The sequence below is a fragment of the Ranitomeya variabilis genome, chromosome 1 (genome assembly GCF_051348905.1).
Source record: "Ranitomeya variabilis isolate aRanVar5 chromosome 1, aRanVar5.hap1, whole genome shotgun sequence".
Taxonomy (NCBI): Eukaryota; Metazoa; Chordata; class Amphibia; order Anura; family Dendrobatidae; genus Ranitomeya; species Ranitomeya variabilis.
Window position 1 is genome coordinate 1,108,807,065 of NC_135232.1, and position 14,326 is coordinate 1,108,821,390.

At 42.9% G+C, this 14,326-nt stretch overlaps 1 protein-coding gene across 3 annotated transcripts in view; it reads right to left on the reverse strand.

Moving 5' to 3' along the window:
• Window positions 1-14,326, reverse strand: part of RAB28 (RAB28, member RAS oncogene family) — a 138,382-nt gene that overhangs the window by 13,520 nt on the left and 110,536 nt on the right. For all 3 annotated transcript variants that reach the window (XM_077280160.1, XM_077280159.1, XM_077280161.1), the window contains exons 5-6: window positions 11,174-11,277; window positions 5,375-5,452 (exon numbers count right to left, since the gene is read on the reverse strand). In XM_077280160.1, the coding sequence (XP_077136275.1) occupies window positions 5,375-5,452; window positions 11,174-11,277 (182 nt within the window). The remainder of the gene's footprint in view (window positions 1-5,374; window positions 5,453-11,173; window positions 11,278-14,326) is intronic.

The window sequence follows — 14,326 nt, forward strand, 5'->3', positions numbered from 1 at the left end:
ACAGAGCTCAGAAGCGAAGGAGCGCCATTTGACTTTTCAATGCAAAATTGACTGGAATTGAGATGGGACGCCATGTTGCGTTTGGAGAGCCACTGATGTGCCTAAACATTGAAACCCCTCACAAGTGACACCATTATGGAAAGTAGACCCCCTAAGGAACTTATCTAGATGTGTGGTGAGCACTTTGACCCACCAAGTGCTTCACAGAAGTTTATAATGCAGAACCGTAAAAATAAAAAATCATATTTTTTCACAAAAATGATCTTTTTGCCCCCAATTTTTTATTTTCCAAAGGGTAAGAGAAGAAATTGGACCCCAAAAGTTGTTGTACAATTTGTCCTGAGTACGCTGATACCCCATATGTGGGTGTAAACCACTGTTTGGGCACATGGGAGAGCTCGGAAGGGAAGGAGCGCCACTTGACTTTTCACTGCAAAATTGACAGGAATTGAGATGGGACGCCATGTTGCATTTGGAGAGCCACTGATGTGCCTAAACATTGAAACCCCCCCACAAGTGACACCATTTTGGAAAGTAGACCCCCTAAGGAACTTATCTAGAGGTGTGGTGAGCACTTTGACCCACCAAGTGCTTCACAGAAGTTTATAATGCAGAGCCGTAAAAATAAAACAAACATTTTTTCCCACAAAAATTATTTTTTAGCCCCCAGTTTTGTATTTTCCCGAGGGTAACAGGAGAAATTGGACCCCAAAAGTTGTTGTCCAATTTGTCCTTAGTATGCTGATACCCCATATGTGGGGGGGAACCACCGTTTGGGCGCATGGGAGGGCTCAGAAGGGATGGAGCGCCATTTGGAATGCAGACTTAGATGGAATGGTCTGCAGGCGTCACTTTGCGTTTGCAGAGCCCCTAATGTACCTAAACAGTAAAAAAAACCACAAGTGACACCATTTTGGAAAGTAGACCCCCTAAGGAACTCATCTAGATGTGTTGTGAGAGCTTTGAACCCCCAAGTGTTTCACTACAATTTATAACGCAGAGCCGTGCAAATAAAAAATATTTTTTTTTCCACAAAAATTATTTTTTAGCCCCCAGTTTTGTATTTTTCCAAGGGTAATAGGAGAAATTGGACCCTATATATTGTTGTCCAATTTGTCCTGAGTACACTGATACCTGATATCTGGGGGGGGAACCACCGTTTGAGCGCATGGCAGAGCTCGGAAGGGAAGGAGCATCATTTGCAATGCAGACTTAGATGGATTGGTCTGCAGGCGTCACATTGCGTTTGCAGAGCCCCTAATGTACCTAAACAGTAGAAACCCCCCACAAGTGACCCAATATTGGAAACTAGACCCCCCAAGGAACTTATCTAGTTGTGTTGTGAGAACTTTGAACCCCCAAGTGTTTCACTACAGTTTATAACGCAGAGCCGTGAAAATAAAAAAATAAAAAATTTCCCCCCAAAATTATTTTTTAGCCCCCAGTTTTGTATTTTCCCAAGGGTAACAGGAGAAATTGGACCCCAAAAGTTGTTCTCCAATGTGTTCCGAGTACGCTGATACCCCATATGTTGGGGTAAACCCCTGTTTGGGCGCACGGGAGAGCTTGGAAGGGAAGGAGCACTGTTTTACTTTTTCAACGCAGAATTGGCTGGAATTGAAATCGGACGCCATGTCACGTTTGGAGAGCCCCTGATGTGCCTAAACAGTGGAAACCCCCCAATTATAACTGAAACCCTAATCCAAACACACCCCTAACCCTAATCCCAACGGTAACCCTAACCACACCTCTAACCCAGACACACCCCTAACCCTAATCCCAACCCTATTCCCAACTGTAAATGTAATCCAAACCCTAACCCTAACTTTAGCCCCAACCCTAACCCTAACTTTAGCCCCAACCCTAAATGTAGCCTTAACCCTAGCCCCAACCCTAGCCCTAACCCTAGCCCTAACGAGAAAATGGAAATAAATACAATTTTTTTCCCTAACTAAGCAGGTGATGAAGGGGGGTTTGATTTACTTTTATAGCGGGTTATTTAGCGGATTTTTATGATTGGCAGCCGTCACACACTGAAAGACGCTTTTTATTGCAAAAAATATTTTTTGCGTTACCACATTTTGAGAGCTAAAATTTTTCCATATTTGAGACCACAGAGTCAGGTGAGGTCTTGTTTTTTGCGGGACGAGTTGACGTTTTTATTGGTAACATGTTCGGGCACGGGAGATTTTTTGATCGCTTTTTATTCCGATTTTTGTGAGGCAGAATGACCAAAAATCAGCTGTTCATGAATTTCTTTTGGGGGAGACGTTTATACCGTTCCACGTTTGGTAAAATTGATAAAGCAGTTTTATTCTTCGGGTCAGTACGATTACAGCGATATCTCATTTATATCTTTTTTTTATGTTTTGGTGCTTTTATACGATAAAAGCTATTTTATAGAAAAAATAATTATTTTGGCATCGCTTTATTCTGAGGACTATAACTTTTTTATTTTTTCGCTGATGATGGTGTATGGCGGCTCGTTTTTTGCGGGACAAGATGACGTTTTCAGCGGTACCATGGTTATTTATATCCGTCTTTTTGATCGCGTGTTATTCCACTTTTTGTTTGGCGGTATGAGAATAAAGCGTTGTTTTTTTGCCTCGGGTTTTTTTTTTTTTTTTTTACGGTGTTCACTGAAGGGGTTAACTAGTGATATAGTTTTATAGGTGGGGTCGTTACGGACGCGGCGATACTAAATATGTGTACTTTTATTGTTTGATTTTTTTTTTATTTAGATAAAGAAATTTATGGGAATATTTTTTTTTTATTATTTATTTATTTAGGAATTTTTTTTTTTTTTTTTTACACATGTGGACATTTTTTTTTAAACTTTTTTACTTTGTCCCAGGGGGGGAGATTACAGATCGGTGATTTGACAGTGTGCACAGCACTCTGTCAGATCACCGATCTCACTTAGAGTGCAGCAAGCTTACCAGCGCCTGCTCTGAGCAGGCACTCGGTAAGCCACCTCCCTCCCTGCAGGACCCGGATGCCGCGGCCATCTTGGATCCGGGACCTGCAGTGAGGAAGGAGGTAGTAGACCCTTGGAACAACGCGATCACATTGCGTTGCTGCGGGGGTCTCAGGGAAGCACGCAGGGAGCCCCCTCCCTGCGCGATGCTTCCCTATACTGCCGGCACACTGCGATCATGTGTGATCGCGGTGTGCCGGGGATTAATGTGCCGGGGGCGGTCTGTGACCGCTCCTGGCACATAGTGCCGGATGTCAGCTGCGATAGTCAGCTGACACCCGGCTGCGATCGGCCGCGCTCCCCCCGTGAGCACGGCCGATCGTGCTGGACGTACTATTCCGTCCTTGGGAAGTAGGGCCCACCCCACATGGACAGAATAGTACGTCCAATGGCAGAAAGGGGTTAAAAAACATCTCTTTATCTGAAAGGAGAATCAATATCAATGTTTTTGAGGTGGCTCTTTCGGAGAAAGTCAGAATATACACATATGGGGCAATTGCCTCCAGGCTGTTAGCACAATGACCGTCTGACGTTGAGTTATGGCCTTCTGTATTCACCACTGGAGGAGCAGTAGCCGTTTACCAATGATGAATGCCTTGGGGGTGAACTTTTCATCTATGGTACAACATGTCTTTAAGGTTTTCATTAAACAAACACATGGTGAAAAATGAAACAAGAAAGTTTAGTGTATCTCTAAAGGGAGCAGACTTTATCTGGCCTGGTGGACAGAGCAATGATTGACTGGGGTTCGGGTTATCTGCAGACAATTGTAGACAATTTGTAGTGTGAAGTGCTGTTATCTGACATGCGGAGATACCACATATCTGCTCTACAGAGTTGTCAAGCAGTTAATAGTTTTACAAATCTTTATTTATTGCAAACATTTCTGAAACCAATTAACATCTGGGACCTGAAACACACATTAACTGCAATGATCAGATTTTGTCTGCATGTGGAGAACACAAAAATGCAAAACCAAGGGAAACCGTTTATAAAATGCACGCCTCCTCACAAAACATTTCCAGAAAAATGCAGAAGACAACCTGCAGAAGATGGACGTGCTTAAATGAAGATCAAGAAAAATAAGCTCAGTATTAGAGAAGACAAAGCTAAGAACAAAGAACAAAGTCGTTAAAGTGCACATTTAGAACTGGCACCATGAATGTCCTACATGATCCCAGGTCAGAAACTGGCCATTCCCGGCAGGACAGTGCGGGCGCTTGGGGGGATTCATAAGTCTGCAGTCATACAAGTGACTGCAGACTTGTTGATTTGGACCGGGCAACCCATTTAAGGGTTGAGTACCTTAAGGCCCCAAATATATGCAAACTCCATTTTCAGAAGAACTGGCGTCTAATGTGTATTGGGACCTTCCAACTCTCGCCCTGAAAGATGACACGAGGAGGAAAAAAAATAAAAATCTGGCCTTTTTCTTTCGACAGAGTCATATGAGGGCCTGGCTTTTTAAAAAAAGAGTTGTACAAATTCAATTGTACAATTTATTTTACCTTCTAAAAGTCCAACGGTATTTTTTTAACCCCTTTACGGGTGTATAGGTACATCCAAGGTCGTCTCCCTGCCTTTGATGCAGGTTCCTGATGTGATCAGCTGTCATGTGCCTCTAAAACCAAGGATTGAATCACGATCCACCTGCCGCTGTTAACATGTTAAATGTTGCTGTCAATCTCTTGACAGCAGCATTCAATTTGCGCAAGCCGAAAGTGCGTCATAAACACGCCCATGTCAGGTGATCGTGGGGCGCCGAAGGGTTGTCATGAGAGCCGGGGGTCTGCAGAAGCCCCTCATGCCTGTAATTGAGAACTTCCTGTGAATGTTGGCCCGTGGCAAGCATTCATAGGAAATGATGATTTCTGCTACACAATAGGCTGCAGCCCTGCTATGTGTAGCACAAGAGATCGGACGAGAGTAGACTATTGAAGCAAGTAAAAAAGTAAAAAAACTAATATTTGGTAATGCTGAGTTCAGAAATGTCCGATCTGTCAAAATATGAAATAATCTGATCGGTTAACGGCGTAACTAGAAAAAGAAGTCGGAAAGCCAGAATTACTTTTTTTTTGGCCGCAACAACAATGCAATAAAATGCAGTAACAGGTGATCTTTTGATCTTCGCATCTACACCAAAATGATATCCGTTATGTTAGCTCGGAGCGCAAAAAATAAACCCTCACCTAGCCCCACGTCACAAAAAATTGGTACCATTTTGAGGGGTGTACAAAATTTTGACCTTTTATTGTTTATAGATTTCAAATTAAAGGAACTATGAAAAAAAGTAAAATTATATATATATATATATATATATATATATATATATATATTATAATATATACATGCACACATACATACACAGTCAAAAATAGTATCAACGACAATCATTACCTGAGATTGTTCAATTTCTGCCTTGTTCAGTTTGATCCCCAGGATCTCAGCAGCGACTCTCTGAAAGCACAGGAAAACCTACAAAGGGAAAAATGGGAGTTTAAATGATTAAAAGCAGACATCCTCCAGTTACTTTCAAATAAATCAAGCCTTTCCTGCACTGTAAACACTGACGAGATGTAAACGCAGAATTTAGACTCGACGGCCCTTAAAATAACTTCAGCTTTGAAATTGGTGTCTTTTTAATACAGAAAAGTGTTGTGTTTAGCAATAGAATTCCAATACATTTACCAGATTTGTTTCATGGAAGGAACATTTGTCTCTTTGTTTTACAATGAAAATAGCGATCCGCACAAAGTCAGAACAAGAGGAATTAAGTAGAGCAATGCAAAGAAAACAACAGCACGTACAATAGGAGAAAATATCACGAGTATCTGTCACCTGCTCGTAACTCAAGACTGACCTAAAAAGCATCAAAAGTGTAAGGAAAAAAAAGAGTGGCTTGGTCTTTAGCTCGTCATACATGTCTGGGAGTCCTACTTTTGGAAACTATTAGAAGCAGCAGCTCAGTCCTGTGTAATTTGCCTTATGGATGAAGAGTTGGTAGCAGGCGATGAGGCAGTTTAGCAGTTTACAACTTGACTTGAGTAGATCACGAGCGTTCACCGAAAGTAAATGACGTTGAAAGTTGTGTTGTCCAGCCTGTGGCATATCACTACATTGTCTTGAAAGCGTAACATCATAAAACAGTGGAAAACAATGTGTTTGGGTGGATCTACACACCCCAGTTGAAATGCGAGCTTTTTGTTACGTAAAAAAAAAATCCCATCAAGAAGAATCATTTCAGAACTTTTTCCACCTTTAAATTTGTACAATTCTGACAAATTTTGCAATTTTCAAAACTTAATTTTCATGACCTTAAATCCCTTGTAGGGATTTTGAGGAGGCTATATAAAAGAAAATACCCAAACGTGACACCATTCTAAAAACGGCACCCCTCAAAGTACTCAAAACCACATTCAAGAAGTTTATTAACCCTTCAGGTTCTTCACAGGAATTAATCGAATGTGGAAGAAAAAAAAATTAACATTTAACTTTTTTTTCACAAAAATTTTACTTCAGACCCAAAATTCTTTTTATTTTCATATTCTTTCACCTTTTGCCTGACGATTTTAATAATAAAGTTGTTACAGTTTGATACTTTATTCGATCTAGTATCATCTTTTTTCAGTGTTTGCTTCACAAAGGTAACAGCAGAAAATGGACCCCCAAATTTGTTGTGCAATTTCTCCTGAGTACACGGATACCCCATATGTGAGGGAAAACTACCGTTTGGGTGCACGGCAGGTTTTGGAAGGGAAGGAGCGCCATTGGACTTTTGGAGTGCAAAACTGACTGGAATCATTAGCGGACGCCATGTCGCTTTGAGAGAGCCTCCTATGTGCCTATACATTGGAAACTCTCACAAGTTACCCCATTTTGGAACTAGACCCCTCAAAGAATGTATCTAGATTTGTAGTGAGCACATTGAACCCCCAAGATGCTTCACAGAAGTTTATAACATAGAGCCGTGAAAATAAAAAATCTCTTTTTCCCCACAAAAATGTTCTTTTAGCCCCCAATGAGAAAATGGACCCCAGAATATGTTTTGCAATCTCTCCTAAGTATGCTGATACCCTATATGTGGGGAAATCCTACTGTTTGGGTGTACGGCAGGGCTCAGAAAGGAAGGAATGACATTTTGCATGGAATGGTCTGCGAGTGTCATGTTGCGTTTGGAGAGCCCCTGCTGTGCAAAAATCAGTGGAGACCACCCACAAGTGACACCATTCAGGCAACCAGACCCCTCAAGGAATTTATGTAGTCGTGTGGTGAGAACCTTGAACCCACGGGTGCTTCACAGAATTTTACTATCTTGATATGTGAAAATGGAAAAAAAAAAAAAAAAAATTCCCACAAAAATTTTGTTTTAGCCCTAAATTTTTTCATTTTCAAAAGGATAGCAGGAGAAAACGGACCCAAAAATACGTTGCCCAATTTCTCCTGAGTACTCCCCATATGTAGTTCAAGAATACTATTTAAGCACAGTGCAAAGCTCAGAAGGGAAGACGCGCCATACTGGAGTTCAGATTTTGCTGGAATGGTTTAAAGTGAACTTGTCGGCAGATTTGTGCTGAGTAAACTACAGGCAGTAGTAGATACCTGGGTGATGAAATCCGTCTTGTGGTTGTTGTTTAATTTGTATTTTCAGTTCATGAGATTCTCGTGCTCCAGGGCAGGCCTGTTTGGGGGGGGGGGCGTCTTTATTTGGTGCTCTGCTTAGATATTCATCTGTATCGCTTATGACAGGTGAATGATCTCTCAGTGACCTGCCCCCTATTTTACATACTGAATATAATATGGTTTGAAAAAAAAAATTTACATTCAGCAGGCTGGTGCCTCCGCTGTAGCAGGATACGGCTGATAATATGCATATTTTTGTTTTATTTCACATATAATTTTAAGATTTTTTTTTTTCCCCAAACAAAATGGTGCTGGCAGCCGCGTCTGCACAGTAGCATCTATCACATTCCGATAGATGCTACTGTGCAGGTGCCGCCGGCGCCATCTTGATGAAGCCTAATTTTTTATATCAGTATATAATCAGTATAACGGCGCCAAGCTGACACTGTCTGAGTTTACGCAGCACAATCCTGCTGACAGGTTCACTTTAAGGGTGCTATGTCACATTGCCAGAGCCCCTGAGGTGCCAGAAGCCCCCACAAGTGATCTCATTTTACAAACTACATCACCTAATTAATTCATCTAGAAGTGCAGGGATCATATTGACACCACATGTGCCTCATAGAATTTTATACCATTGGGCAGTGAAGAAAGAACAATTACATTGTTAATATTTCAAATGTTGTTTTAGCCCCAAGTTGTTAATTTTTCTACAGGATAATAGGAGAAATTGGACCTCTCAAATTTGTTGTAAATATTTCTCGTGATTGCACCAATACGCTGCATGTAATCGGGAAATACTTTTGAGGCAAAGTGCAAAGCTCAGAAGGGAAGAAGCGCCATATTATTGCGCAGATTTTACTGTTAAGGTTTGCAGGTGCCGTGACCCACTGGGAGAGCCCCTGAGGTGCCAGAAGAGCAGAACCCCCATAAGTGTATACACCTCTCAAGAAATGAATCTAGGGTTGCAGCGATCATACTGACACCACGGGTATGTCACAGAATGTTATACCATCGAACAGTGAAGAAAAAATAATTACATTTTTTACCACCAAAATGTTGTTTTAGCCCCAGATTTTACATTTTTACAAGTGGAAATGGATAAAAATGGCACCAAAATGTACTCACAATTCCTGCTGAACGTAGAAATACCCCTTAAGTGGCTGTACAGTGCTGCTTAGCCTCCAAGCGAGAATCGAAAGGAACGGAGCGCTATTTCCTTCCTGGAGCGCAAATTTTTCTAGGTTGCGGACTCAAAATACAGAACCCCTAAGTGCTAGAAGAGCAGAATACCTCCTGAAGTGACCCCATTTTGGAGATTATACCCCTACTACATAGTGCCCAGTATGTTATAGTGATCAGTAAGTTTCGCCCAGCTCAGGCTTCTGGAGACACGCACACGTAAACTAAGCAGGCTCTCGTTGCTACAGAAATGCCAAACATGTGGGCACTAAATGTGGCTTAGGCACACTGGGGCTCAGTAGGGAGGGGGGCATTTGGAATTGGGACAGCAGAATTTGCCGAATTTCATTTGAGAGTAATGCCAGGAGCCATTTTGCTTTTTGTACTACCAGTAATGTAGACGCCCCCTATATTTCTGATGACAGACCTGAGTAGGGAGCTTTTTTTGCTGATCGTTTTGAAGCTTTTGTTGGAAACATTTTACATAACATTTGGGATCACATTTATCCTGTGCTCTATGCACATCTCAGTGACGGGATTCAGATGAAACTCATGAGGGATCCATTCACTACAATGAGGCAGCAGACTTACTCTGGACTCCGTCTGGCATTTGTTCAGCGGTGTCGTTCTTTTCAGAAGTGCACAAAACTGTGGTGGACCACGATTTTATACTTGCCTAAAAAGATGGACACTACCAGATCACAGGCCAGACGGCTTCTACAGAGATTCCACCTGCCTCATTATAGGGAATCTTCCTCCAGGTGTTCCTATTGAATCACATATTTCAGAGATTTACATGGAAACCCCAATGTAATCACTTAGTGTAGAGCGCAGGATAAATGTGCGTCGGGCCTTACTACAATCTTTGGGAGGCAGAATGAACAAACCAACAGCAGGTGAAGTATTGATTTTATTTATCTTTTATGCCGTTCCTCGTGTGGTATAAGTGATTAGGCGACTTTATTCTGGAAAGCCACACAGTGGAAGGGTCTAAAAATCCCTCCATTTAAGACTTCCATTGGACTATTTAGAGACTTCTTTATGATCTAATATTCCCATTTTTTCCTACTGTATAGGCTTCCTAGTATACATTCTTCATGATTTCCAATTCAGGAGGCTGACACTAAATACTAGCAAAGTTTTCAGTACAGTTGAGCAACTCATCCCTGAACATTTCTCCTGTTTTTTTCCCACAGGTACCCAACATTGCAGATATGGGTACTTATTGTCTTTTTTACAGCGTGACCAAAATATCACTGTTGGTTCTATGGGCATAGCGCAATCCTATTATATATCTTGAACAGTGTTGCCTTTTCAATATAGCTTTAATATATATTTATGACTTTTCCCCTTTCATCTTAAATTTTTTTTAGACAAGTATTTTGATTAAATGCATATTTTTTCCATTTCGGTTTTCTCAAGTGTGTCCATTACATTTGGGTTTATAATTTCCCTTTGGTTCCTTTTGCGCAAATCTAATATTTATTGATCTCTTTTTTTATTTTGACAACACTTGTGGTTACTGTCAAGACCTGCAGCATTAGGATACCTCATATACTAGCGTCGCTGCAACATATATCCTAATATATATACACCGTATTTTTCGGACAATAAGACAAACAACTGTTTTCCTCCAAAAACGTGGAGGAAAATGGGGAATGTGTCTTATAGTCCGGAAGTACCTGTCCTGGCTGTGGATGGGAAGATGGCGGAGCGGTAGCAGCAGGTCACAGGAGGCAGGAGCCGGTGGCTGCGGCTAACACCTGCGCCCGCTGCTAAAAGGAAATGAATATTCACTGCTCTGGCAGTGAATATTAATTTCTCTTTTAGTGAGAGCACAGTTACAGCCGCAGCCGCCGCCTTCCAGCAGCTGCCATCACTGCCATGTGCCGCTTACAAGCATAAATCAGCTGCTGGCATTGGAACAAAGAACAAGACGCTGCCAGGGAGCACAGGAAGGTAAGTGGGATGATCCTGTCCCTGACATGCTTATAAAGCTCTTTGGTCTTGCCCATGTTGTAGAGGTTAGAGTCTGACTGATTGAGTCTGTGGACAGGAGTCTTTTATAAAGGTGACTATGTGAGACAGCGGTCTAAAATGCAGGTAACGAGTTGATTAGGAGCATCTAACTGGTCTGTAGGAGCCAGAAATCTTAATTGTTGGTAGGGGATCAAATACTTATTTCTCACTGCACAATGCAAATAAATTTATATAATTTATACATTCTGATTTTCTGAATTTTATTTTTGATATTCTACCTCTCAATGTTAAAATTAACCTACCCTTAAAATTATAGACTGTTCATGTCTTTGTCAGTGGGTAAAAGTAGAAAATCAGCAAGGGATCAAATACTTATTTCCTTCACTGTATATATTTAGATATACATTCACTTACAGAATCTCCGGTCTTTGCAGATACGAAAAAGCTTCCAAGTCCATTTTCTTGGCAAAATCTCTGGTGTTTATCAGCTTTTACTGTTCGCATGTGCTCCAAATCGACTGCAAAATAAATATGCAGAATAAACATGGAGAGCAGCGGGTACACATATAGGGTATACACACAAACAGGACAGATGGAAAGCAATAATTTATGTCAATCTTCCAACATTATGCCACATTTTGATACTTTGATGCGTGGCCAAAGCAGGAAATTAACAAGCTGTTTTATACATTAACCGTCATAAAAACACACGGTATCCTGCTCATTCCTGGTTGTTCGCACGTAGGTCCGTACATCTGTCAGATACATTTGAGACAATGTTAAACCTCTTTGATCTGAACGCAGCGAAGGAAAATAAAACGCGACTATCTGGTTGGGCGAAAATTGACGGTCTCCATATAAAATGTGTAAATCTCTGTAAGTAAAGGCTTCACTTGTGATGAATTAAATGACCAGGCAATAAAAGTGGAAGCAGGTGTAATATAAATATATGTGGATGTAAAAAGAAGATTAGCTGCAGAGCGGTCATTCCAGATGTGTATCGGAAGGGTCCTCTGATCTCTGTTGATACCACACATAATAATGACTGTCTACCTCTATACAATCACTTAGTAACATCTACTACCTTTATAAACTGCTCCGTGCCCTGACTTCCTGCCATGCCAGAGCTGGGCTTGTGCCTATACCCAGCAGCCAATCGGAGAAGGCAGGGGGAGGGACAGAGCAACAGCTGGAACCAATGAGACAGGAGGTGTGTCTCAGACTACCTGACACTCCCAGTAGGCACTGTAAAAAAGCTGGAGTCACACTCCCATTGGAACAAAGCTAAAAAGTGGAGCGTAAGAAGTAGCAATGAGCGAATGTGCTCAGACAAGGTGTTCTCGGATTATGCTCAGGTGCTAACCATGTGTTTTCGATGTGCTCGAATAATATGTTCGAGTCCCTGCGGCTGCATGTCTCGTGGCTGTTCGACAGCCGCAACACATGTGGGGAAATACTAACAGGCAAAAAAAAACTAGTCTCACAAGGGTACTTGAACACTTGAACATGAGATCCTTTGATTGCATTGATAACAGGTCATTATCTACCAGGTCAGTGTTTTTTTCTTTTTTAACCATGAAGACTGTGCTCTCCTATACAAAAAGCCACTGCAATGAAACATATACCATACAGTATATGTTTCTTTACAGTGGGGACCTATTGTGGATAGATTCCTAGGCATCCATCCCGACTATGTACCTCGTTGAGGCATACCGTCTGAGCCTTGTTGAGGTGTACCATCCGAGCTCATTGAGGCGTACCGGCCGAGCCTCGTTGAGGCGTACCGGCCGAGCCTCCTTGAGGCGTACCGGCCGAGCCTCCTTGAGGCGTACCGGCCGAGCCTCCTTGAGGCGTACCGGCCGAGCCTCCTTGAGGCGTACCGGCCGAGCCTCCTTGAGGCGTACCGGCCGAGCCTCGATGAGGCGTACCGGCCGAGCCTCCTTGAGGCGTACCGGCCGATCCTCCTTGAGGAATACCGTCTGAGCCTCCTTGAGGCATACCATCCGAGCCTCGATGAGGCGTACCGACCAAGCCTCCTTGAGGCGTACCGGCTGAGCCTCCCTTACGCGTACCGGACGATCCTTGGCCTAGGACAACTCAAAGTCCCATGGCTTCCAGTACCACCTGTATGCAGACGACACTCAGATCTATCTCTCTGGCCCAGATGTCACCTCTCTGCTGTCCAGAATCCCGAAGAGTCTGTCAGCCATATCCTCCTTTACCTCTCGCTTCCTAAAACTCAATGTAGACAAAACCGAACTCATCATCTTTCCCCCACCTCACGTATCCCACCTACCCAATCTATCTATTATGGTAAACGGCATCACGCTCTCTCCCGCTCCTGAAATCCGCTGCCTCGGGGTAACTCTTGACTCTGCCCTGTCATTCAAACCTCACATCCAAGCTCTTGCCACCTCCTGTCGCCTCCAACTCAAAAATATTGCCAGAATCCGTCCCTTCCTCAGCCCACAATCTACCAAAACTCTTGTACATGCTCTCATCATCTCCCGCCTCGATTACTGCAACACCCTCCTCTGTGGCCTCCCCACTAACTCTCTTGCACCACTCCAGTCTGTCCTCAACTCTGCTGCCCGCCTAATCCACCTCTCTCCTCGCTACTCCCCTGCTTCTCCCCTCTGCAAATCCCTCCACTGGCTCCCAATCCCCCAACGAATCCAGTTCAAACTACTAACACTGATCTACAAAGCCATCCACAACCTATCCCCTCCCTATATCTCTGAACTAATCTCCCAATATCTTCCCTCACGTAATCTTCGTTCATCCCAAGACCTCCTACTCTCCTCCGCACTTATTCGTTCCTCACACAATCGCCTCCAAGATTTCTCCCGAATATCCCCCATCCTCTGGAATTCCATGCCTCAACACGTCCGATTATCCACCACCCTCGGATCCTTCAGACGGAACCTGAAAACCCATCTCTTCAGGAAAGTCTACAGCCTACAATAACCGAGCCGCCATCTCACCACCACCAGAGCCGCCGCCGCCCACCCCCTACCTTCTGTATCTTCCCCACTATCCAATAGAATGTAAGTCCGCAAGGACAGGGTTCTCTCCCCTCTGTACCAGTGTGTCACTGTAAACCTGTTTACTGTAAATGATAGCTATAACCCTGTATGTAACCCCTTTCTCATGTACAGCACCATGGAATTAATGGTGCTATATAAATAAATAATAATAATAATCCTCCTTGAGGCGTACTGTCTGAGCCTCCTTGAGGCGTACCGTCTGAGCCTCATGAGTCTGAGTGTATGTGCCCAACCATGATCACAGATGTAGTTTGGACCGACTCTTAACTCTTCACATGCCACTATCACTATTGGGTTAAAGTGCTGGGATCGGAGCTAGGTCAGGTCTCAGAACATGAAGCAGGAGACCAGCTGTGTATAACAGTCAGCTCCTAATGCAGATGGCAAGGGCACAGTCCTGTACCCGTGCCCTCTTTGACACATAACTGTGCACCTGTTTGCGGGAAATAATCTGCAATCTGGACATACATTTAAGTCAATTTACAGGAAGACGTTAATGTACAGCCAATTCTAATTTGCG